General features: G+C 55.2%; 1 protein-coding gene across 1 annotated transcript; it reads right to left on the bottom strand.

Moving 5' to 3' along the window:
- Positions 1-1,307: 1,307 nt before the first annotated feature.
- Positions 1,308-26,476, bottom strand: TRIB1 (tribbles pseudokinase 1). The gene is made up of 5 exons (XM_007661121.3): positions 26,277-26,476; positions 14,123-14,347; positions 12,509-12,803; positions 6,902-7,194; positions 1,308-3,726 (listed from the first exon to the last, which is right to left on the bottom strand). The coding sequence occupies exons 1-5, from the start codon at positions 26,474-26,476 to the stop codon at positions 3,261-3,263; spliced, it is 1,479 nt and encodes a 492-aa protein (XP_007659311.2). The 3' UTR covers positions 1,308-3,260.

Raw genomic sequence — 26,476 nt, 5'->3', positions numbered from 1 at the left:
TCTGTGGCCGATCCCGACCCAGCCTTCATCCCCCCCCCTCAAAAATTCCCCTTCCCTAAGTGGTCTTACGAACGAGAGGCTTCCAAAAGACCCTGAAAAATGTGCCTTGCTTTCTGCACTAATAGCTGCAGCAGCCAATGTCCATCGATATCGTCTAATCTGATTGATAGCTATTGCCCCAGATGCGGTTTAATCTTGAAAGAGATTGGGTTTATTGACTCGAGGCATCACGTGCCGCTTTCCAGCCAATCGCCTCCTCGAGTTCTTATGTAGCACGGGTACCGTGTAAGGGGAACATGTGAAAGTGTCGTAACTTTAATTGTTTGCAAAGTGTTTTGAAATCTTTAGATTATAAAGCACTTTAGAGAGGTCCAAAGTATTTCCTTTGGGGAGGTGGAAAAGGCAGTTTGTTAGGATCTCGCTTGGTATTTTGCATCCTACTTCACCTATTATGCAGCCGTGAAAAGGCGGCTAGTATAAGCTAGAATGAGCATTTGCCAAAGAGTAAATATTTCGAAGGAACCGCCTAACGCCAGCAAACTGAACGTGCTTTTAGAAAACACGAACACCTGATCTTCGGAACCCAGTTCACTCAAAGGATGTTTTGTTTCGGGCCTTTTAAATAAATATCATTATGGTATTTGTTAAACGTTTACTATACATCAAGCATTGTTCTTAGCGCTGGGGTAGATCGAGTTAATCAGGTCTCACGCAGTATGGCTAGATTCTATGCCTGGTCTCCAGACCGCTCTTCCCGAGCACCAAACACTTACTTTTTAAAGGGGTTCCGCATTAGAACAATCAGGAAACGAAACCTTCTCTTGCACCCCGGATCAATTCGACTTAAAGGGTTCAAGAGCCTGGGTTTCCAGGCCTCAGGGATGAAGACAACGATCACCCCCTCGGCTCTTCCGAGCGGCGACCCCGAGCCTTCCAAATCAGGACTGAGAAGACCCCCGGGATGGCCGGTCGGCTCTCCGAAGCTGCCTTCCCCCAACCCCGAGAAAACCAACTCTGAACACGAGAGTGTCCCTTGGAGAATCTCTTTCTCCGACGGATCCTCCGCAATTCTACCCATCCAATCGTCCCCCAGAGGAGCTCTGAATTCCGCCTTAAGAGAAGAAACATCGACGCGGTTAAAACCCAGGTTGGAAGTGGAGGTGTCCACCCACCAGGTGGAAGACGATCCTGCTGACAGTCAGAAACGTCCTCTGGCCCGGCACAACGTTTTACGTCGACGAAGCTTCCCCGTGGTATGGAAACGCAAAAGGTAAAAATGGATTTGGCTTACAAAAGGGAAAAAAGAGCATACTTAAGAAACTGTTTATTAAAACTTCTCTACAAGTCAGGCTTTCCTCTCAATCTCCACATATATATACGTGTATATATATATACACACACATATATATATATATATATACATACACATATTTACACGCTGGACATAGTGTTTTAGCTTTCTGGCAGGCTCAACTGCCAGCCAACACAGACTCTTTCAACTTATGCTGTATCACAGATACAAATGTCAAGCAACCATGAGAGCTTTAGTGCAACGGGGGTGTCTGTCCCCCTCTTCTCTAATTCCCATGATTCGGTCAAGTTAGTATTGCTAACAGGAATTCACATTTAACTGTTCTCTGACACCTTGGGTTATTCAGACATACACATTACAGCCTCCTAGCCAAACAACAAAAAATAATAGATATATTAAAAAAAGTAAAATTTATGTACAAAGTACACAGTACATGAGGTATTCATGGCCTTCTCACAATGCGTGTCGTAGCCGGCCGAGGCTTCGGCCGTTAAAATAGCCGCACTGGTTCGGTGCCATTTTTCACTATACAGTATATTTAATTTACCCGTTTAACCAATTCACTGTATCTTCTGTCCGAGAATTTTGCTTGTACTTCATCTGGTAAAGTTTTTTTTAACGTGTTTTTTTTGTTTCGTTCTGTTTTTTAATGCAAGTTGCCATTCCGCGCCAAACCAGCCCGGGAGACCCGCAGGAGACCCAGCGGGCGTGATCTTCTACAGGATGGGGGCTCCTCTCGACAACCGATCACACAGGCGTATTCCTTAACCACAGAGAGTCTGGAAAGTTAACAATCATGCAAGAGAAAAGCCACCGGCCAAGAGGCAGACAGGACACGCGTAGGGTTAGGACCATCCGAAGGAGCCGCTCGGAGCATCTCCCGAAGATTCACCTTCTCGGCGTTAAACCGCGGCCCGCCGAAAGCCGAAAACATTCTGTACGACCGACTCCCGAGCTTCCGCCGCCCAGAGCCGGCCGTGGGGACGGATGAAATGTTAACCGCCAAAGGGAGGGGGAAAGAAGCAAACCCGTTCGAGAGGGTTTCGGGAGATTTCCCCCCCGCTACGGCCCGCCCGCGGGAGGCCAGTGTGGGGGGAGCAGGCTGCGGCTCTGAATCTGATGTTGTGCTTTATAACTTGGACCTTTCACAACGTGCGTGCGTGTGGTGGTGGTGGTGATGCGGGGGGGAGGGGAGAAGGCTCCTGCTCAGGAAAAAGGCCTTAGTGTATATCAGAAATCAGAGAGAGGTTTGGTTCTGAGGCAGGGTTAGCTTTTCCCTGGCCCCAAGTGCTACAGAGAGAGTCTGCCAGAGGAAGTGGGGGAGAGCTGGGAGCCCGAGCGGGTGAGTTTAGGGATGCCTGCCTCTCCAAACTTCCAATAAGGTAGGTAGGTCGATATCGCGGGATCTCAACCGTCTACCTCCCAACAGAGCAGCAATAGTGATTTCACTGGGCCATCAGTTTTTCTCATTCAAGATACGGTGCCAGCCGGATAAGAGACTGATAAAGGGGCAGCGCGTAGATCAGGGTTGAGGGTTCTTCTTCTAGGACGTTCAGATCGAGTCCTCTCCGCCGATAAGCTCCAACCACGGTAAGCCTACACCGGACTTCATCTCTGTCATCTTGGGGAACCAAAAAATAAAATAATAAAATAAAAACTGGCTGTTTTAATTTCCCCTGCAGAAGATGGAGCTCTTGGGATGCTCTGAGAGACTTTCCGGTTGGGTAGGGAAGCCGCTAAAAGGGCTCACAACAGTCAAGTCACACCACACGACTCAAACACGGAGAGCGGATATCTGGGGGAAGGGGCTGCCGTTTTTACACGGTCACTTCTCGGGCTGGACCCGACGCTGAAAACTCTATCCGTCTATTAAGTGGAAAAATGAAACCCTTAAAAAAAAAAAAAAAATGCCATGAGTGAGAACTGTGAGGTTTTTGAGGTTTTGGGATTAGCAGAATAAGGAACTCATATCACTGTCTTCTTGCTGCTCTGGAACCATCTGATCGGAAGTTCCCGTTTCCTGCTCCGTGTGTCCAGGTTCCAGGACGCTCTCGAACCAGGGGTGGAGCAGGATCTCGGGGGCGGTGAGTCTCTCGGACGGCTCCCGCCTCAGGAGGCTACGGATGAGGCACCGGGCCTTGGGAGATAAGTGGTCGGGGATGCAGAACTGTCCACGGCGAATCTTGGAGAAGAGGGCGGTGGGGTCCAAGTCGTGGAAAGGGTAGCGTCCGACCAAGAGGGTGAAAAGCATCACCCCTAAACTCCAAACATCCGCCGACTTGCCGGAATAGGTCCCGGTGGTGTTTAAGATCTCAGGGCTCACGTAGGCCGGGCAGCCGTGTTTATCCGACAGAGCGTCGTCTTCCCCTTTGATTATGTGAGTGTCTTCCAGGCTCTCTAATCTCAGCTGGGTTCTGCAAGACAGAAAAATACACAGTCGCGTCAGGAGTAGCTGGGGGAAGACCGAAGGAAAAGTACTAACTGTTATTACCATCGCTGGGGTATTGGTCAAGAGCGTACTAGGTGTCGAGGTAGATATACGACGGTCGGATCGGACGGTCTCCGTCCCGCGGGGGGCTGACAGTCTAACGGGAAGGGAGAACAGGTATCGGATCCCCGTTTGACCGACGAGGAAACTGAAGCCTAGAGAAGTTAAGCGACTTGGCCAAGGTAACGCAGCGGGCCAGCGACGGAGCCGGGATTAGCACCCAGGGCTCCCGACTCCTGGTCTGGTGCTCTTTCCGCTCAGCCGAGCGGCTAACCGCTAAGATTCATTATCTTCACGGTCGAGGGGGACAAAGATCTCATCGCTGCATCTGAGCGAACAACGGGGAAAGGCCAGCGCGAGAGAAACGAAAAGCACAGAGCAGGATAACAAAGCCATTCCCGGGTTACACCTTTCACAGGCAGATTTTCATAAATGCTGGCCAAGCCCTCCCAGTATCTGGGTCAGATCGGTGCTTGTGGATCAGAGCATGTCAACGACAGACAGTCCCTCTGCAAAATTAACCCGAGTTTGCGACGGACGGGGTTTTATTTTTAATGGCATTTGTTAATAATCATGATGGCATCTGTTCAGCGCTTACTATGTGCAAAGCACTGTTCTAAGTGCTGGGGGGGGCTGCGAGCTGATCGGATTATCCCCCGTGGGGCTCACAGTCTTAATCCCCGTTTTACAGATGAGGCAACCGAGGCCCAGAGAAGTGAAGTAACTTGCCCAGTCACCCAGCTGACAAGCGGTGGATCCGGGCTTCGAACCCATGACCTCTGACTCCCAAGCCCGGGCTCTTTCCACTGAGCCACGCTGTTGAGCGCTTACCAAGAGCCAGGCACCGTACTAAGCACCGGGGCAGATCCAAGCTCATCAGATTGAACGCAGCCCATGTCCCACATGTCCCACTCACAGTCTTAATCCCCATTTTACAGAAGAGGTAACTGAGGCACAGAGAAGTGAAGAGACTCGTCCAAGGTCACACAAGAAGGCATGGAGCGGAGTCAGAATTAGAAACCAGGTCCACGCTCTTTCCCCCGAGAAGCCACGCTGCTTCTCTGAGATCCGTCGCGCCCCATTCCGGGGCAGCTCTGAATTCTCCTTCCTGGAGGGGGGCGGGGGGCGGGGAGGATGCTGCACTTCAGTTTAGGCGATTTAATGCGCTGTCAAGTTAGTAACCACCAGGAACCACATAGGGAGGGTATATGAAAAGCCCAAGTCTTTTTCATTATGCACACACACACACCCCCCTTGCAGGTGTAGTCAAATACAGTTATATTGACGGTGGGACGTGAATAAAGACTGTGGATTTTCTTTATGCCACTTGCGAAAGCGGAAGGGATGTGTACTTTTTTAGAACGGGTCCTCAAAGCCGAACAGAGAGGTAGGCAGAGGGGTCCCTCACTCACGCCTATAAACCACATCTATATGCTGACAAGGAGACCATCTGTATTTGAAAACCACCTGTCAGAAAGGCCTTTTGGAGCCTCTTTTATTAGGTTTCACTATGCGCCGCCTCCGACTTCTCGACCTTCCTGCCGCCGCTCGCCTCGAGGCGAGGAATCTGGGCCTCCAGTCCCTGGAAGGACCGAGCTCCACCGGGGCACCGGAACGAACCTCAACTCTCGGAGACCGGCTGATGGATCGATTCCTTTTCCTCTCAAAGGCCTCGTTTCTGCCTTCCTGTTCGCGGGGGTTGTGAATGTGTTAGCTTCAGCCTGTCCTCGATGTGACCTCTGTCGTTATGTAAAACACCCATCGGTTCTGCACACGGAAAATATGACTCAACCTCTACCGTCCGCCTCCGATTGGCTGCCGCGGCACTAAAACTCTGCACCTGTGCTTGTTAAGACTAATAGCGTCAGACTTGAATTGCTTAACCTCCCGGTTGCCAAATTCACTGTCCATACTAGCCGGTGCGATGCAGTTTGAGAAAAGTCAGCCGGATAGCGTGCACCATCTAGGAAAGCGGTGGGGGAGAGAGGCGGGGGCGGGGGGAGGCCCTCATCCTGGGAGGGCAGGGCACACGGCAGCGGAATCGCACAGACCGCTCTTTCCCGCAACACCTATGCGTTTCTTGCTCGATGAACCTGCAGACCTTTCTGCGACCGGAGTTTCCCAAAAAGCATAACCGGTGCGAAGCCAAGACCCGTCTTCCCCCAACGCGGTTCCAATAATTTCGGTTTGCTTCTGATTGCAGCCCTCGTGTCCCACCGCCCGCGCGATCTATTCGTTTTCACCTTCCTGTCCCTCGTGCCCGCACGTTTCTGTTGGGATACAGAAGGCAGGAACTCTACAGCGGGCGGACGAGTAATCGAACCGAGTCTGGCTGAGTCGAATCTCGTGCAGAAAGCGGCCACAACCTACGAAACTGATAGGGACTACCTCGAACCCTATACACTGCCCCTAACCTTGGAACGCCTCGTGGATTTCTAATCTCTTCAAATAAGAAAGAGCCCTTCAGGGGGTAAGTCATAGCCTGCCTTTAGCATTCAACTCGCGCCAGTTTCCATCGAGGAGTCAAATGGACTGCATTCCGAGTAGCGACGCGAAAAAACCCACCCCACGGAGCACGTGGAGGCAGAGCGTCCGTGCGCGCGTCCGCCCTTGAGGCTGCAGCAGCTTCGACTTCTAAATGTTTCCGACTACCGAACCGTTCTGGCACCGGGAGGTGGGAGGGAGGGATTCTTTCTACACGGCGATCAGCGGCGCTCACGAGGAGAGAGGAGAATCTGTGCATCCCAAAAGAACACCGCTATCCCGACTGGAGCGCAAGATCATCTTTCACCCCTCTAAAATCGATCGCTGTCTTTTCCCGCCTTCCTGGAGAACCGAGGGAAGAGTAAGCAGCTTTAGCTGAAGTCCTCAAAGGAAGGGGATGGGGGAATTGGACGGTGGCTCTTCTACCCAGGTGTCTCGGGCACATTTCGTCAATACGGTTACCGCCACCAGCCCCGTGGTGATCCGACCGAGTCGGCAGTCCCACTCCGTAGGTGGATCCCGCCACCGAGCCCACCTGGCCTCTCCTCCCGCCTCTCCCCTCCCCACCCCCCTCCCACCACCAGCGCCCGCCAGGGCCGTCGGAAGCTGCCCCTCACCTTTCCTCTGTGGAGAAGACAAATTTCCTGAGTTTCAAGTCGCCCAGTACGATGGCGGACTGGTGGCAGTGGGCCACGGCAGAGACAATCTGCTTGAACAGCCGGGCGGCCTCTTCTTCCCGCAGCCTTTTGCGGCTCCTCACGTAGGAGTGCATGTCCCCAAAGTCCTTGTCGAAGAAGACGTAGGCTTTGGTGTCCCCCAGAATCACCTCCACTATCCCCGTGATGTTCCTGTGGGATGGCAGCTGAATGTACGGCCGGATTTTGTCCTGGTAGTGTTTAATGGGGAACACCTGCAGAAAGAAGGTGGAAAATTGATTCCCCCGTCACCGGACTCGGTAAGAGCGGAAGCAGCGTGTCTTAGTGGAGAGAGCAGGGGCTCGGGAGTCAGAGGTCGTGGGCTCTAATCCCAGCCCCGCCACCGGTCGGCGGTGTGGCTATGGGCAAATCGCATCTCTTCTCTGTGCCTCAGTTTCCTCATCTGTAAAATGGGGATTGAGACCGTGTGCCCCCACGTGGGAAAACCCGATCACCTCGTATCTACCCCGGCGCTTAGAACAGTGCTTGGCAGATAGTAAGCTCCTAACGAATACCATCGTCGTTAATTACTATCATTACAAACAAGTCGGCCTTCAGATGGGAGAACGAGGCAAGAGGACCCAGAGAGTCACCCCTCTTTGGCCAGGTCCTCTCTCCACCCTCTCATCCGGAAGTGGGACATCATTCCCCTCTCCTCCAGGTGAAAGTTGCCAAAAAATTCATCGGGGCTTCGGGGAGCTTCTGCAAACTGAGGGAAACAGTGGCGGGGGGGGGGGGGGGCGGTGGAAGACAGCAAGGGAAGAAGGCAGCTTCTCCCCCCGGAAGAGGAGGAGGAGGAAACTGCATTGGAAAAGCAGAGAGGGGACGGGGCTGCAGCCAGACACCTTAGAGAGGCCGCTAACGCTCAGCCGAGATCCCAGAGTCAGCCCCGGGGGGAGCGCTCACGGGAGAAGAGTCTTGGATCTCCTGATCTTTTTCCTGCGGAACGAGTGGCTTCTTTTCTAAGAAACCAACTGTGCTCTTTTAAAGGGCTTTTGTTTTCGTCCCAGTTACTCACATCCTAGACTCAACTGGAAACGGTGACACACGGAACCGTCACCATCTGGATTTGGCTATTATCTGCCGGGAGGAACTGGATGGGTTGCACAATCTGTGGTTCCCACCCCATCCCAGTGCTGGTCTCATCGATTTCCAGCAAGGAAAATCCCCCCCGCCCCTTCCTCCCCCCGGCTCCTTCCTCCCGCTTATCCCAAGCTGGCCCTTTGGCCTCAACTCCCCAGAAATGTTAGGGTTTTTTCCTTCCAATTCAGGGTTTTCGAGAGACGGGAAATCTGGTGAACGTCAGACAGCAGGTGGCAGCAGCCAGTTCGCAGACGGAGACCCGTTGAGACACCAGATGGAGAGCAGCAGAAGAGAAGAGGGAGAAGCGTGTGTGTGTGAGTGTGACAGTGTGTCCGTGTGGGTCGTCTGTGTGTGTCCGTGTGTGTGTGTGAGTGTGTGTGTGTGTTGAGAAGCGCCGATCCCTCATTCCTGGGGAAGGGGCCTGGTGCGGGAGAGCTGCTCGAGGAGGAGTCCCGGGGGATCAGTGAGCATCGGGGCACAGGAGCCCCCGGGATCTGGGAAGCTGTTTTAGGACGCTTTGGGTTAGAGGAGAAACGGAGCCGATCCCATTTCTAAGAGCCCCCGAAAGCAAACTCTCCCATCGAAAGGAAAATCCCAGCCACACACAGAGGAAGGGAAGGGGAGGCGGCCAGAGTGGGAGGGAACGCACGTCCTAAGGCAGCGGGGAGCTTCTCCGCCTCTGCGGGGTACCCCCATCCAAGCGCCCCTCGAGCTCCCGCAGACGGGGGCGGCATTAGGAGCCGGGGACGGGGAGATGGCGAGCGTACCCCACGCGGCCCTGCCCGAGAGCCGGACTCCGAGGTGAAGAACGCACGGCGCCTCCGGGCCCCGGACGGTGACTCCCTCGCCTCTTGAGATTCCCCTAGGGACCTAACTGACCCGCATCACCGACCGGTCACATCCCCAGCCCTCCTTCTCCTCCCCGCCAGCCCCCACGGGGACGGGGCTACGATGCTCCTACCGGAGGCTCTAAGATCTAATCGGGGCTGTGGGCGTCAGTGGGTCAAGCCAGGGATCCGAACTGCTCCCTGGCCCGTTGGGGTGGCACCGGCCGGGGACGCGGCTCCGGGACGCCGCTGGCCCTCTGAGGCGGAAGGTCCTCCCGAGGCAGCGGGTGACCGTACTGTCCGACCAGGCTGCCTGCACGTGCGGCTTATTCTGGGGACGCTGCTCCCGGCCTGGCTGCGGAGGAAAAATGACCATTCGGTTCCCCCCCAAGCAGAAACAATCAAAGCTTTAGCCGAGGTGGTCCCATCACCTCTTGGAAACAAAAGGAGGTGCTTGGGGGAGGGAATGGGCAAGAGAAGCGGGAGCTAAACACCCCCCTTTCTCCTCTCCCTAAACCCCCAGCACCCCTCCACCATCCGCATCTCGGATGGGGAGGGGAGGGCGGGCCCGAGCAGCGGCTGAGAAAGCCCCCCTCCCGACCCGAAGGGAGGAGGGAAGAGAGGGGCGGGAAGAGCACCGTGACTGGAGGGAAAGGAGGATGGGGGACAATAAGGCAGAAAGAAAGAAGCCTCACCGGGCTGAAAGAAAGAAAGTAAGGCCTGGAGACAAAGGGAAGGCCAAGTTGGGGAAAGCGGTCAGAACAGCACCGACCACCAGCACGGTCAAAAAGCCTTAGGGAAAGGCGGCCGAGAGGGACGACAAAGTCGAGGGGGGGGAGAGGAGACAAAGGAGAAAGAAGCCACGCCGGGACTGGTCGGAAACGCCACTTTTCAAGCCCGAGAAGGGGGGCGGGTCTCGCCTTCCATCGAAATCCCATTTTCAGGACCGAGGCCTGGGGAGCCGAGCCCCGGGGTCACCCTCATCCTCCTCATCACCCCACCTGCTCTTTTTTTTGGGGGGGGGGGAGAGTGGGCTGGGGAAAGTCAGGAAAGGCCAGAAAGGCTTCAGACCAAAGAGACACAAAAGCCCAAGGAGAGATGAGGGGGATGGAGGGGATGGAGGGGGTCGTGGGGGTTGGGGGGGGGGGGGGAGGAATGGATTGAGAGAAACCCGAGACAAGCGGGGGAGGGTGGGGGGGAGGAAGCACACTGACCGGAGGGAAAATTCAGGGCAGGGAGCTCGAGGAAACCGGGAACACAAAGGGGGCGAGGAAAGGAGAGCGACCGGGAGAACAAAGGATAAAACGGGGAGGGGGCTCGGTGGGAACTCGGCGTTCCTCTCGTCCCCTCCCCCAAATCCAATCCGGTCTGTGATGCTGGGAGAAAGGGATCCCCCCCATAAAGAAAATCCAGCGGCGGGCTTTAGCAGTGACCCCCATGGGCAGTGACCACTGCCGGACCCTTTATTGTTCGGCGGGCCCTATTTTGGGAGGAGGGACCCGTGGCTTTAAGTCCCCGGCCGCTGGAGGGTCCTGCCTCGTCCGGCCCCCTCCCCTTCTTGGGGTCTGCGGGCCACGAGGCGCGGCGTGCCACAGTGGCCACAGCCCGGGGCTTGGGAGTCGGAGGACTTGGGTTCTAATCCCGCCTCCGACCCTGGGCAAGCCGCTTCACTTGTCTGGGCCTCAGTTCCCTCGTCTGTAAAACGGGGGTGAGGACCGTGAGCCCCGGCTGGGCCAACCTGATGACCTTGTATCTCCCCCCCCCGCCCCTCCCGGCGCTCAGAACGGTGCTTGGCCCGTAGTGAGCGCTTAACAGATAATAATAACAATCGCGGTCATTGTTGAGCGCTTAGTGCTTGGCACGTAGTAAGCGCTTAACAGATAATAATAACAATCGCGGTCATTGTTGGGCGCTTAGTGCTTGACACAGTGAGCGCTTAACAGATACGAATAACAACCGCGGTAGCCGAGCGCTCGGTGCTCGGCACACAGTGAGCGCTTCAGAAATCCCGGCATTATTATGAGGTGCCAAGCAGACAGAAGGGAATCGAGTCGGACGGGGTCCCCGTCCCTCTCGGGGTTCCCACTCTGATCCCCCCTTATTCAGGTGAGGTCGCCGGGAGGCCGAGAAGGGCGACGACTCAGCCGAGGTCGCACGGCAGACACGGGACAGACCCGGGATGGGGACCCCCCCCGCCCCCGCCCCCCACCGTCCTTCATTCATTCTTTCCACGGTTCTAATCCCGGCTCCGCCACTCGTCGGCTGGGTGACTCTGGGCAGGTCACTTCCCTGCTCTGGGCCTCAGTTGTCTCATCTGCCAAATGGGGATGAAGACCGGGAGCCCCACGAGGGACAACCCATTGACCTTGTCAGTGCCCCGGCGCTCGGAACGGTGCTCTGCACAGAGTCAGCGCTTCCGACTACTCTGTAGGGGACAACCTATTGACCTCCTATGTGCCCCAGGGCTCGGAAGGGTGCTCTGCACAGAGTCACCGCTTCAGAACATGATATGGGGGACGACTATCGATCTCCTATGAGCCCCTGCGCTTAGAACGCAGTCACGACTCCTCTGGGCCTCAGTTCCCTCCTCTGTAAAACGGGGATGAAGACAGTGAGCCTCACGTGGGACGACCCGATGACCCTGTATCTATCCCTGCGCTTAGAACAGTGCTCTGCACACAGCAAGCGCTTAACAAATGGCACATTAATTCGGAACGGTCCTCGGGGACCAACCTATCGACCTCGTATGGGCCGCGGCGCTCAGAACGGTGCTCAGCACCTAGTCAGCGCTTCGGAATAGTACTTGGGTCCAACCTATCGACCTCGTATGGGTCGCGGCGCTCAGAACGGTGCTCCGCACATAGTGATTCAGAATAGTACTTGGGGACCAACCTATCGACCTCGTGTGGGCCGCAGCGCTCAGAACGGTGTTCAGCACATAGTCAGGACTTCAGAACGGTGCTCGGGGACCAACCTATCGACCTCGTATGGGGAGCAGCGCTCAGAACGGTGCTCAGCACATAGTCAAGACTTCAGAACGGTCCTCGGGGACCAACCTATCGACCTCGTGTGGGCCGCAGCGCTCAGAACGGTGTTCAGTACATAGTCAAGACTTCAGAACGGTGCTCGGGGACCAACCTATCGACCTCGTATGGGGAGCAGCGCTCAGAACGGTGCTCAGCACCTAGTCAGCGCTTCAGAATAGTACTCGGGACCAACCTATCGACCTCGTACGGGCCGCGGCGCTCAGAACGGTGCTCAGCACATAGTCAAGACTTCAGAACGGTGCTCGGGGACCAACCTATCGACCTCGTATGGGGAGCAGCGCTCAGAACGGTGCTCAGCACCTAGTCAGCGCTTCAGAATAGTACTCGGGACCAACCTATCGACCTCGTGCGGGCCGCGGCGCTCAGAACGGTGCTCAGCACGTAGTCAAGACTTCAGAACGGTCCCCGGGGACCAACCTATCGACCTCGTACGGGCCGCGGCGCCCAGAACGGTGCTCCGCGCACAGTGTGGCGCTTAAGGGATAGCCCGACGCCGTGTCGCGAGTGCGAGGAGCCCCAGCGGCCAGCGCTGGGCGGGTGGGATCCGGGGGGCGCGTCGGGGGCGGGCTCACCTTGCAGCGGAGCTCCCGGCCGGTGTGGACGCTGAGGGCCCTGGACACCTGGTCCCGCTGGGCCAGGGGCAGCAGCAGGTAGCCGGCGATGCGGCTGGGCCCCGGCGGGGCGGCGGGAGGAGCGGGAGGAGGAGGGCGGCCCGGAGGAGGAGGAGGAGGAGGAGGAGGAGGACCTCCCGGAGGAGGCGAGGCCGGAGGGCTGAGCTCGTCGGCCGCCAGGCGCGGACACTTGGCCAGGGCGGCGACCCGCTCGTCGCCATCGAGGAGGCGCTTGGCCGGGGCGGGCCGGCCGCCGGGCAGCAAGAGGCCGCCGCCGCCGCCGCCGCCTCCTCCTCCGGGCCGGCCTCCGGGCCGGCCTCCGGGCTGGCCGCCGCTCATCGGGGAGGGCGGACCGGACGGCCACCTGCCCGGGCCCCGGGGGCCGGGCCCCGGTGCGGATGCTGCGCGGGGCGCTGCGCGGCCGGTCCTGGCCTGGCCTGGCGCGGTCCGGTCCCGTCCCGTCCGGTCCCGTCCCCGACCGCGCTCCCTCCCGCACCCCGACACGCCACCTCACACCTGCACACCAACACACACACACACACACACACACACACACACACCCCCCGACCCACCGACCCGCAGCCGGGGCCCGACGGACACACACGGACAGAGCGGAGCCCCGGCCCGCCGCGCTGCGCCACCGCACCGACCCGCCCTCGCCACGCCCCCTCCTCCTCTCCCTCCTCCTCCTCCTCTTCCTCCTCCTCCTCCTCCTCCTCCTCCTCCCGGTGACTCACGCTGTGTGTGTACACACACACACACACACCCGGACACACACACACCGTCCGGTTACATGTAAACAGTGGGGAGCCGGGTTGTGCAACCAGGCCGCCGCTGCCGCCGCCGGTGCTCCTCCTCTCCCATTCTAGAAGAACTCTCACATTTGCACGACCCCGCTTGAATAATCGTTTTCCTCCGGTCGGGGCTTTTCCTCGTGGTCCTGGCCCCGCTGGTGCTCCTCCTCGGGCTCCTGCTGGTGCTAGTGCTCCTCCTCCCGCTTCTGTTTCTGCTCCTCCTCGTGCCCCTAGCTGGTGCTCCTCCTCGGGCTCTTGCTCCTCCTCGGGCTCCTGCTGGTGCCAGTGCTCCTGCTCCTCCTCCTGCTCCTCCTCCCGCTTCTGTTTCTGCTCCTCCTCTTGCCCCTGCTGATGCTCCTGCTCCTCCTCGTGCCCCTGCTGGTGCTCCTCCTCGGGCTCTTGCTCCTCCTCGGGGTCCTGCTGGTGCCAGTGCTCCTGCTCCTCCTCCTGCTCCTCCTCCCGCTTCTGTTTCTGCTCCTCCTCTTGCCCCTGCTGGTGCTCCTGCTCCTCCTCGTGCCCCTGCTGGTGCTCCTCCTCGGGCTCTTGCTCCTCCTCGGGGTCCTGCTGGTGCCAGTGCTCCTGCTCCTCCTCCTGCTCCTCCTCCCGCTTCTGTTTCTGCTCCTCCTCTTGCCCCTGCTGATGCTCCTGCTCCTCCTCGTGCCCCTGCTGGTGCTCCTCCTCGGGCTCTTGCTCCTCCTCGGGGTCCTGCTGGTGCCAGTGCTCCTGCTCCTCCTCCTGCTCCTCCTCCCGCTTCTGTTTCTGCTCCTCCTCTTGCCCCTGCTGGTGCTCCTGCTCCTCCTCGTGCCCCTGCTGGTGCTCCTCCTCGGGCTCTTGCTCCTCCTCGGGGTCCTGCTGGTGCCAGTGCTCCTGCTCCTCCTCCTGCTCCTCCTCCTGCTCCTCCTCGTGCCCCTGCCGGTGCTCCAGCTCCTCCTCGCGCTCCCGCGGGTGCTCCCGCTGGTGCTCCTCATTGTACTCCTGCTGGTGCTTCTGCTCCTTAGTACTCCCGCTAGTGCTCCCGCCCCTACCACTGCACCTGCTAATGCTCCTGCTCCACGCTCCTGTTGGTGCTCCTGCCCCCGCTCCCGGTGGTGCTCCCCCTGATGCTCCCGCTGGTGCTCCCTCTCCTGCTGGTGCTCCTGCTCCAGCTCCCGCTCCTGCTCCAGCCTCACTGGGTCAGACGACGTGGGTTCTCGTCCCGCCACTTGTCCGCCGGGTGACCTTGGGCGAGTCACTCGGCTTCTCCGTGCCTCGGTGACCTCATCTGGAAGATGGGGATAGAAAGTGAGAGCCCCCACGTGGGGCGACCCGGTTACCCTCTAACTACCCCAGCGCTCAGAGCGGTGCTTCGCGCCTAGTAAGTGCTTAGTACAATGCCGTGCACACAGTAAGCGCTCAAGAAGTACGATCGAATGAGTCATCTCTAGTACGGGGAGCAAGACCGAGGCCCGGGTGGGTCATGGACTGCGTCCCACCTGATCGGCTTGTAGCTACCCCAGCGCTCAGTTCAGCGTCTGACACGTAGTAACGAATACCGTATAAAAAAGGGAGTCGGCGCCGTGAAGAACGCAGCAGCGAAGCGGCGTGGCTCGGTGGAAAGGTCCCGGGCTCGGGAGTCGGAGGCCAGGGGTTCCAATCCCGGCTCCGCCACTTGTCAGCTGTGTGACTTCGGGCAAGTCACTTCACTTCTCTGTGCCTCAGTTACCTCATCTGTATAATTAGGAGTAAGACTGTGAGCCCCACGTGGGACAACCTGATTAACTTGTATCCCTCCCCCACCCCCAGCGCTTAGAACAGTGCTGGGCACTTAGAAAGCGCTTAACGAACGCCATCATTATGATGATGATGATGACGATCAAGGGTTTAGAGGGTACGGATTCCAGTCCATTCAGTTTCCCCAAAATACTCTGGAAAATGGGCTGAAAGTTGAGGGCGTTGTTCAGACTCAGGCCCGTGCGATCCTTGTCCTCGACAGCGGCGCCCGGTCTGTTGTCGGAGGACTGCGGGGTACCTGCTGACCTACCTCCTGCCCCCTGTTTATTAAACATCCACCCTCTCCGGGAAGCCAGAGCGGTGCAAGAGAAGCCCCTTGGGTCTATCCACTTACCCGACACCCGGGCCCTCCCCACCGGGGAATAGAACCAAAATTGGTGCCAGCCTGTGAGGCTTTCGGCAAAACGACTAAAGGATTCCCGTCGTGGGCAGGGAATGTGTCTGTTGCTATAGTGCCCTCTCCCAGGCGCTCAGTACGGGTGCTTTGCACACGGTGACCACTCACCAAATACGACCGAATGAATGAATCCCACTGACAGTTTCTCTCCCCTCCGTTCAAAACTTTATCGAAGGCCCATCTCCTCCAAGAGGCCTTCCCTGACTAAGCCCTCTTTTCCTTTTCTTCAACCCCCTTCTGCCTCACCCTGACCTGTTCCCTTCATTCATCTCCCCCGGCCTGCCCCACGCCACTTATGTACACCTCAATCATTTATTTGTATTAATGTCCCTCTCCTCTTCCTGACTGTACACTCTGTCTCCCCCACCTCTAGGCTCTAAGCCCGTCGTGGGCGGGGAATGGGACCGTCATGTAGTTGTACTGGCCTCTCCCATGCGCTTCGTAGAGTGCTCTGCACACGGTAGGCGCTCAATAAATATGACCGAAGGACCGACTGATGGCTAGGCATGCTGCTCCTTGTGGAAATGGGTCCTTGGACGAAGCTTCTCGGTGGCCCTTCGACTGAGAATGTTAGTAGCGATGGAGATGGGCGTCGTAATAATGGCAATACTAAGAATGATGATGATACTTGTTAGGCGCTTACTACGCGCCAAGCACAGTTCTAAGCACCGAGGTGGGTACAGGCTAGTCGAGTTGGAGCCAGTCCCCGTCCCACATGGGGCTCACACGCGTATCTCCGTTTTAGAGATGAGGTAACAGAGGCACAGGGGAGTTTTTAAGTCACTGAACTCTTTCGTATCCGATCCGTAAAAGGGGGATCCGTTAGCCGTTCTCCCTCCCACGTAGTATACCGCGGGTCGACGAGGGCCGCGGACTGCGTCTGACCTGATTATCTCGCATCTACCCCAGCGCTTCGTACTGAGCTTGCCGCACGGTGAGAGCTTAGCCGAAGCTACCGTTTTAGCGCCGCCCCCGTGGAGTGGGCAATTAGGGTGGTCTAAATGCTTTCCTAGAAAATCCTCCCCTACCCCGACACCCACAGTGTATCATGGTTCACCGAGAGTAACCCTCACCCTCCGAACGGGATAGTTTTAGGCCATGTGATCAATCATCTAGATTTGGCACTCCCTAATCTTTATCTTTCCCCTATCTTTCTGAACATTCGTACCGTATCATATCCATACATACTTTATTTCTGCCTCATTTTTAAAAGGCCGGTTGGACTGAGCTCTATCACCCTTACATTCTGTTGGAAACTATTCTCTGTGGGACCACAGGAGGGATGTGTTTCCTCCCCGACTTCAAAGCCTTATTCATTCATTCGACCGTATCGATTGAGCGCTCACTGGGTGCGGAGCACTGTGCTAAGCGTTTGGAATGGACAGAAGGCACATCTCCCCTCCAAGAGGGCTTCCCAGACTAAGCCCCGCTTCTCCTCGTCTCTCACTACCCCCGCGTCACCCTGACTCGCTCCCTTTGCCCTTCCCACGCCCCCAGCCCCACAGCATTTAGGTAGATAACTGCAATTTGATTAATTTTTATTGCTGCCTGTCTCCCCCCCATCTAGACGGTGAGCTTGTTGTGGGCAGGGAATGTCACCGTGTATTGTGGTATTGCGCGCTCACTAGCGCCTAGTACGGTGCTCTGTACTGGGTAAGCGCTTAACAAATACAACTGAATTAATTAATTAATTCACGAAAAAGAACTCATTGTTGGAGGTTGGATTTTGCATAGAATGGGGCAGAGTGGTAAGGGTGCAGACTTTAGCTGAGATGAAAATGGTGACTCTGCAGACGAATTGTGCCTTCAGCCAGGCTAGATGAATTTTAAGGAACACATGCAACTATTGTGCTAAAGGGATTAATGGATTTGCAATGCCATGAGTCATCTGGACACAAAGGAATTTAACCTGTAGGGTGGGGTGTCGGGGGAGGGGGGGGTTGCATTTTTCATTATGAAAAATGATTCGATTCGAGTTCTGCGGGCTATTTTTAAGTAATTCATCCTGCCTCTCCAAACGTTCCGTTTTCCGTCACTTAGACTGAAATGTGCCTCTGCGGAAGCTTGCGCAAAATGTATCCCTGGGGAGCGGTACGGCCTAGTGGAAAGAGCCCGGGGCCAGGGAATTCAGAGGAGCTGGGTTCCAATCCCAGCTCTGCCACGCGTCTGCTGCGTGACCTTGGACAAATCACTTGATTTCTCTCTGCCTCAGGTCCCTCATCTGAAAAAAAAATGGAGATTCGCTACCGTTCTCCCTCCTACTTAGACCGCGAGCCCCACGGAGGACCAGCGCTCGGTACAGTTCTTGGCCCACAGTAAGCGGGTAAACAAATACCACAGTTAAGCTTGTCAATCCATATTCTTCCCTCACTTTATAATCCTGGCCCCTGAGCTGAAGGGCTTGGTGGGTAGGGCTTGCATCAGAAGGCTTGCATCAGATACACTCCGGATCACTCCGCTTCTCTGAAATGGTCAAGGAAAGAAGAAGGGTTTTCGGAAGAGAGACGGTGGGACCGAGCAAGGGGGGAGGTTGGGCTGGATAATATGGGAAAACCAGTACATTTAACAGATATTCTCCATCAGAAATTACCCTCACACTCCTAGGTGCAGGGTGCAGAGGGAGGAGGGAAGAAAGAACAGGAGAAAAAGCTCTAATTTTCCAGGGTAATGATAAATGTGGAGGAACAGAGGAATCTCGTGGGTGTAGGCATTTTCACACCCTTGGGGAATAAACACATTCAGACAAACTCCCGTCTCTCAGGCCCGCAATCTCGGTGTCATCCTTGACTCGTCCCTCTCGTTCGCCCCACACATCCTATCCGTTACCGAGACCTGCCGGTTTCACCTCTACGATATCGCCAAGATCCGCCCTTTCCTCTCCACCCAGACGGCTACCTTACTGTTACGGGCTCTCGTTATATCCCGGCTAGACTACCGTGTCGGCCTTCTCTCTGACCTCCCTTCCTCCTCTCTCGCCCCGCTCCGGTCTATTCTTCACTCCGCTGCCCGGCTCATCTTCTCGCAGAAACGATCTGGGCGTGTCACTCCCCTTCTTAAACGACTCCAGTGGTTGCCTATCGACCTCCGCTCCGAACAAAAACTCCTCACTCTAGGCTTCGAGGCTCTCCGTCACCTCGCCCCTTCCTACCTCTCCTCCCTTCTCTCTTTCTACCGCCCACCCCGCACGCTCCGCTCCTCCGCCGCCCACCTCCTCGCCGTCCCTCGGTCTCGCCCATCCCGCCGTCGACCCCCGGGTCGCGTCCTCCCGCGGTCCCGGAACGCCCTCCCTCCTCACCTCCGCCAAACCGATTCTCTTTCCCTCTTCAAAACCCTACTTAAAAATCACCTCCTCCAAGAGGCGTTCCCAGACTGAGCTCCTCTTCCCCCTCTACTCCCTCTGCCATCCCCCCTTTACCTCTCCGCAGCTAGAGCCTCATTTTCCCCTTTTCCCTCTGCTCCTCCACCTCTCCCTTCCCATCCCCACGGCACCGTACTCATCCGCTCGACTGTATATATTTCCGTTACCCTATTTATTTTGTTAATGAATTGTACATCGCCTCGATTCTATTTAGTTGCCATCGTTTTTACGAGATGTTCTTCCCCTCGACGCTGTTTAGTGCCATCGTTCTCGTCTGTCCGTCTCCCCCGATTAGACCGTAAGCCCGTCAAACGGCAGGGACCGTCTCTATCTGTTGCTGACTTGTTCATCCCAAGCGCTTAGTACAGTGCTCTGCACATAGTAAGCGCTCAATAAATACTATTGAATGAACAAACGGTAATCGGTGACGGTCCGAAGTGCCCCCTGGCCCTGTAACCTCTTTTTCAGAATGCTAATGTAGCATTCAGTATCCCAGTTAAGCTTTCCCCCCAAGTAGCACCACCATGGTGGCCTGGTGGCCGGAAGAATCGATAAGGCACCTGGGAAACATAAAAGAGAGAAAGTGATGAACCCAGAAGGCTATTCTTGCAAACCCATTCGGCTCTCCTTCGGGGCAGTGGACCCGACCAGGTTAAAACAACATCACCCTCGTGAATCGGGGACATGGGAAATAGTCACACACCGTGAGGTATTCGGGCCTAGAGATACCGCACTGCGTGGCTTCGGGAACTTCAACCAGAGTTCACGATTGCCCGAGGCGTGGAGGTTTGACTTAAGGGAAACGGCTTCGGTTCTGGGTCCTTGAGAGGAGGAATCCTGTCTACCAACTCCATTGCACTGTGCTCTCCCGAGCGCTTACTACAGCGTTCGGCCCACGGTAAGTCCTCAATAAATACCACCGATAGACCAAGTAACCGGCTCCGTCCATAGCAGGGGCAGAGGAAGAGGCAGTGAGCCATTTGGGGCATTTATTCCATCATATTTATCGAGCGTTTACTGTGTGCGGCGTATTTAGTGAGGGCTTGGAAAAATACAATACAGCAATAGAGAGAGGGAGAGAGAGAGACAATCCCTGCCCGCTAAGTGGCCCTTGGCGGGACTGGCCTCAGAAATCTGGCCACCCTGAGGTAGGGAAGAAACTGCCATCCACTCGCTGATAAAATCATCGGGGTTGTGAATTTTTCAGATTCTCCACCACTCTGCTAACCACTTGATGGAGCACCCAGAGCCAGCTGCTTCTCTCGCTTGCTGCCTGGAGCCGGCCCTCTTCCTCTCACGGCCCAAAATTCTCGCAGTCCCCTCCTAAGCATCCACTTATCCACTTCACCGAGGTGCGATATAGAAACGCCCGGCGTGGAAACTCACTCTCGCATACCTTTTCCGCCCTCTGTTTAACGCCGCCGCTTGTCGAATCGCTCAAGAAAAACGACAATAATTTCACCACTCGGCAGGCCGATTTTTCTCATCTTCGCAAATTGCTCATTCACTTTTCACTCTGAGAAAATAACGGAGGGCAAAGGTGGAAAAAATTGCAATGAGATGGAGAGGAAAGTACCGAGGGAAGGGACTGGATCTCGGCGGCGTGAAGCCCTCGGAGAGAGTGAGGCGACGCTGGTGGAACCCAGGTGCCCCTCTGATCCTGTGGGTGGGAGGGCACTCATGACGGAAACACTGTGGGTGGAGGAGAGCGAGAGCGCGAGCAGCCTGAAGGGGCAGGTGGCTGACTAGACCCATCGCTAACGACACCAAAGAATTCCAGACACCCCCCGACCCTTGCTGACCCGGGAGGAGGCCTGGCCTCATGGAAAGAGCACGGGCCTGGGAGTCAGGAGTCCCGGCTTCTGCTCCGCACATAGTAAGCGCTTAACAAATACCGACATTATTATTATTCTAGTCCCAGCTCCCCCACTGGCTCGCTGTGTGACCGTGGGCAAGTCACTCACCCTCTCTGTGCGTTAGTTTCCTCGACCGTAAAATGGGGACAAAGATACCTCCTCTCTGTACCGCCTAGATTGTGAGCACCGGGTGGGACAGGGACTCTGTCCAACCTGATAATCCTCTATCTACTCAGCACTTACAAGCGCTTAATAAGTACCGTAACTGAGGGTGACACGAGGACCCGCGCAAAAAGCTTCTCTGTATCACCGAGGGGTCCACATCCCCAGAGTCACTCAGCCCTCGGCAGTAATAATGATAATAATGATGATGTTGGTATTTGTTAAGCGCTTACTATGTGCAGAGCACTGTTCTAAGCGCTGGGGGAGATGCGGGGTGATCAGGTTGTCCCACGTGAGGCTCGCAGTCTTAATCCCCATTTTACAGATGAGGTAGCTGAGGCACAGAGAAGTGAAGTGACCTGCCCAACGTCACACAGCTGACAGGTGGCGGAGCCGGAGCCCATAACCTCTGACTCCTAAGCCCGTGCTCTCTCTATCCATTACGCCATGCCGCTTCTCCAAACAAATGCCCGCTCTGGGCCTGGCTGATTCATGGCCGTGGAAAACTGTGCTTATTCCAAACCGTATATTGCGTTGCACTGTACTCTCCCCTGGGTTTGGTCCGGTGCTCTGCACACAGTAAGTGCTCAATAAATAACAGTGATTGATTACGGGAACCTTAAAATCGCTGGGGTTCAAGCAGAGGGAAGCTCCCTTATCGTGGTCTCTAGGTGAACGTTTTCATTAGCCGGTGTGGGAAACTAGCCGAGTGGGACATAATTATGCTTTATGGGCTCAGATTGAGACTTTACCAAACAAACCCCATGAATGGGAAAAGACCAAAAGGCAAGGCTACAGGAAGGTTTCACTGGGTTCCCTAGGGTATCCGGCCAGGACAGATACCATTGCAGATAATAAAGGGGAAGTAACAGATAACAAATTGCTCTGCCACCTGGGCTGAAGGATGTTCTCTCTACGGGGCTTCGCAGAGTTTTCCCTTCACTCCGCCGAGTGGAAGAGCTTGCTCGAGGAGCTGAGGTCTTAAATGGAAGTTTCGTAAGCTCGTCCTCTAGACTGGAAGGTCGGGGTGAGCGGGGAATGTGTCCGTTACTCTGTAATATTGTACTCTCCCAAGCACTTAGTATAGTGCTCTGCACACAGTAAGGGCTCAGTAAATACAATCCATCGATTGTGCCTCTGGGCAACCCCTCTCCCGGGCCCCAACCCATTCAACCGATGGATCCGAACAATGGTATTTACTGAGTGCTTATTTTGTGTAGAACACCGTACTAAGCACTCGGGAGAATGCGTTAGAACGCGTGGGTATAATTATAATCATTTTGTATTTGTTAAGCGCTTACTCTGTGCAAGGCACCGTACAAAGTGCTGGAATAGTTAAAGGAAATCGGGTTGGACGCAGTCCCCGTCTCACGTGGGGCTCACGGTCTCAATCCCCATTTTACGGATGAGGTGACTGAGGCACAGAGAAGCAAACTGACTTGCCCAAGGTCACACAGGAGATAAGTGGCGGAGCCGGAATTAGAACGCGGGTCCTCCTGACTCCCAGGCCCGGGCAGTCTCCATTACGCCAATGCTGCTTCTTGATCCCTGCCCTCAAGGCGCTTACCGTCAAGTCGGGGAGGCAGGTACAAAAATGAATTACAGGCAGGGGAAGCCATGGATTATAAAATAAGCGCGACAAGGGAGAGGTGGGTACGAGTACCCGAGTGCCTAGCTGATGAAGAAATGCTGGAGGGGCAGGAATCGGGGTTGGGGGCCGGGGGGATAGAGGGCAAAGATGAGAGATTAATCAAGGAAAGCCCCCTGGAAGAGATGTGATTTCAGAAAGACTTTGAAGACTGAAAGAGCAGGGGTCTGCCCGGATGTGAAGGGGGAGGAAGTTCAGGCAGCAGCGGTCCCTCAAGCCAGTTTGGTTAAAATATACATCATTTGAGAGGTGATTATCAGGGGTTTTTTTTCCTTAAAATAGAGTCGTAAATGGGTATAAATCGCACAAGCTTCCACGCCGAGAAGCTGCCTGACCTAGTGGAGCGAGCACGGGCCCGGGAGTCGGAAGGACCTGGGTTCTCTGCCATTCGTCCACGGTGTGACCTTGGGTGATTCCTTCATTCAGTAGTATTTATTGAGCGCCTACTCTGTGCAGAGCACTGTACTAAGCGCTTGGAATGGACAATTCGGCAACAGATAGAGACACTCCCTGCCCAATGACGGGCTCACGGTCTAAGCGTGGCTCAGCAGAAAGAGCCCGGGCTTGGGAGTCAGAGGTCATGGGTTGGAATCCCGGCCCGGCCACTTGTCGGCTGGGTGACTGTGGGCGAGTCACTTCGTTCATTCATTCAGTAGTATTTATTGAGCGCTTACTGTGTGCAGAGCACTGTACTGGGCGCTTGGAGTGCACAAATCGGTAACAGATAGAGACATTCCCTACCCTTTAACAGGCTTACAGTCTAATTCTCTGTGCCTCAGTTACCTCATCTGTAAAATGGGGATGAAGACTGTGAGCCTCATGTGGGACAACCTGATTACCCTGTATCTACCCCAGCGCTTAGAACAGTGCTCTGCACATAGTAAGCGCTTAACAAATACCAACATCATTATTATTAGGGAGAGGAGGATGAGAAGAAGGAAGAGCAAAGAGCAAATGCTGATGGGAGCAGCAATTTATAGTCTTGTCCAGGGTATCCCCTCCTTTTTTTTTTTTTAAAAAAAAAAGACATTTGTTAAGCGTTTACTATGTGCCAGGCACTGTACTAAGCTCTGGAGTAGATACAATCCAATTGGGTTGGATACACAGTCCCTGTCCCAAGTGGGGCTCACACTCTTAATCCCCATTTTACAGATGAGGGAGCCGAGGCACTGAGAAGTGAAGTGACTTCCCCAAGGTCAAACGGTAGACAAGTGGAGGGGCTGGGATTAGGACCCAGGTCCTTCTGACTCCCAGGCCCGTGCTCTATCCACTGGGCCACGCTGATTCTCCTCTCAGCAGCCAGGTTGCGGTAAGGCCAGGAGGGAGATTCAGGCAGCGCCAGTGTAGCGAGTGTCCCGGCTTCGGGGGACCCTTTCCCCCTCTTCTCTGTGCGTGGCAGGATCACATTTTCTATGGTGACCACGTCCCCGCCCTGGTGCGTGGGGGTTAAGCTGGAGGGTAAGTGAGGGCATCTCTTGGTCCATTTTACTCTCCCAAGTGGACCCAATAGGTGCTCGATAAATATAATTTCCCGACGGTGGGGGTTTTTAGATTTTCTCAGTCCTTTATGGCTCCCGAGTGCCCGCTGATTTTGCAGATGGAAGGAAATAGGCAGAGGAGAGGTAGGTAATCGGGTGAACCCATCACCCTTGCTTTTTTCAACCTCTCTGAATCACGGTGGTTGAAAAAGCGGCCGGTCTCCAACCACGCGGTGTTGGATTCGTGGCCTCCTCTGCGTGGGTACGGATCAGCAGCGAGATTCTCCTGAAGAGTCTGGAGGAAAATTTTAACGCCACAGTGGGCAGAACCCGACACAAAACCAAGTGGGGATTTTGGCAAGACGGCGTATAGAATCCCAACGGTGTTTCCTTCGTGCATTCATTGATCGCGAGACTCTCTGTATCACAAAAACGTCGTTGGCAGCGGAGTTGGCTGGGGGTGGTTATAAGAGGTTTGGAAATAACAGATACAGAGGGAAAAAGCCCCTCCAGCCAGTGTCCCAGGAACACTGTGGAAGGGAGAGGTGAACTCTGCATCGGGGGAAAGAGATCTTGGCCCAGGGGAGGGAGAGGGGAGAGGGAAGAGACGAGAAGACGAGGCTATCGCCTCTCTCCTCTCACCGCCCCGCCCCGTGACTTCTCCGGGAGACCAAAGAGAATGGTCAGGGTAGAGTTCAGAGCCATCTGACGGGCCCGCTTGCGGGAATGTGAATCGGGGCTGATCCAATCCACACATCACGGGTAGCCTACCCCTAATGCGGCATGCTTCACAGTGAACCAGCCACTTGGCTTCTTACCTGGTTGTTTGTTGACTATTCCTTCTGAGTCAAGTATCAGCCCATACCTGCCCCTCCTAGCTCACGTCAATGATTCTCTTGTGAGCGTTACCGTAAGTTGGAAATAGTCTTGGCATTGGTAATGGGAGAGAACAAAAATGTGAATACATGCTGTAGTGTGTGTTTCCTAACTTGATAAGTGAGTCATTGCGATTCGCACTAAAATATGATGAAAAGTCACCCTAGTGCCTATCGTAGAGAATCTTCCAGTGGTTAGCACGAAATTCCTTTATCTTCAGATGGCTAATCACGTTATGCAGCCGGGAGGTCACACCAACCATGTCTGTGTGTGTGTGTGTGTGTGTGTGTCTCTTCCTCTCTGTCCCTTCCTCATCCTTTGTACAACAGATTATCGTATGTGTCAACAGGAGGCCGTGGCCCGGAGGGATTGATCAGTGTTTTGCTATGACTTGGACCACGCTAATTACAGTTCACGGACTCTGTGAATAATGGCAGGCTGTGTTGAAAATGTTGGAGGGGTGTGTTTCCTTAGCCTCTGGTTGCATGTACCTGGAGCTAAGAACTCCTAAAAGGGAGGCTAAGGAAAGAGATGGGTTCTCTGGGACAAACACCACCCAAAACAGGTGGGTCTTTACAGATGAAAATCAATACATGCTACATTGCACTAAAAAAAAAAAGTGATGAATGAGTCTCAGTGGAATATTCTCAGACGTACCTAAATCCTCAAGTGAATACACCGATCCTCCTCTCTCACGGGGTCGAGTTCTCGGAGAGCATAATAATAATACCAAGAAGAATGATAGTATTTTTAAAGCACTTACTATGTGTCGAACACTGTTCTAAGTGCTGGGGTAGGTACAAGCTAATCAGGTTGGGCACCGTCCCTGTCCCACATGGGGCTCACCGTCTTAATCCCCATTTTCCAGATGAAGTGAGTGAGGTGACTCGCCCAAGATCACACAGCAGATACTTGGCGGGGATCCAGGATCAGAACCCAGACCCTTCTGACCCCCAGGCCCACGCGGTCTCCACTAGGGCGTGTTCCTTCTTGCTATGATATGGGAAAATCGCGTTACAGTAACTCGGCGAGACTCAGTGGAAATGAGTGGATCAGCGGGTAGGACACTGCCTTCCCAGCCAGGTCTCCACGGCCAAGAGCGACGGACAACTCAGTCATCTGATTATTTCACATCCTGAGCCTACTTTGGCCTGAATCATGCAGATGGTTAATTATGGCAGTTAATAAGCGCTTACTACGTGCTAGGTGCTGGGCTCTCGGTCTAACCTATCCCCGTTTTACAGATAAGAAAACTGAGGCTCAGAAAGGTGGGGAGGTGGGGACTAGATTCCCCAGTTTCCCGACTCCTAGTCCCATCTCCGTCCACTAGACCACGTCACCCCGGCCGCAGAAACCCGACTGTGTCACTCCCCCCCACGGAGGAATTTACTAAAAGAGAAGCAGCTCGGGACAACTCAGAACGGCAGCTAGCGTGGTAGGTGATTTAAAGGGAAATGGGGAAGCGTCGGAGGAGGCTTCGGTGCCGTCGACGTGACACTCAATTTCGGCGGCCTGAGGTTTTTTCCACTTTAACGGCCGCAGGCTGTTAAATTTTTCCTCTCCACCTGGACGCCTCGTGATTCCATCCAT

Source organism: Ornithorhynchus anatinus, chromosome 4 (genome assembly GCF_004115215.2).
Source record: "Ornithorhynchus anatinus isolate Pmale09 chromosome 4, mOrnAna1.pri.v4, whole genome shotgun sequence".
In the NCBI taxonomy this organism is placed as follows: domain Eukaryota; kingdom Metazoa; phylum Chordata; class Mammalia; order Monotremata; family Ornithorhynchidae; genus Ornithorhynchus; species Ornithorhynchus anatinus.
This window is presented reverse-complemented; position numbering and strand designations above follow the sequence as displayed.

Bases quoted from the DNA above. Each gene is read 5' to 3' on its own strand.
- TRIB1 (XM_007661121.3), bottom strand. From the start codon at position 26,476: ATGGATGGAATCACGAGGCGTCCAGGTGGAGAGGAAAAATTTAACAGC. The intron at 7,195-12,508 runs GTGAGCCCGCCC...TTCTTTCTGCAG, and splicing joins GCCGGGAGCTCCGCTGCAAG to GTGTTCCCCATTAAACACTA. The intron at 3,727-6,901 runs GTGAGGGGCAGC...TCTGTCTTGCAG, and splicing joins GTCTTCTCCACAGAGGAAAG to AACCCAGCTGAGATTAGAGA.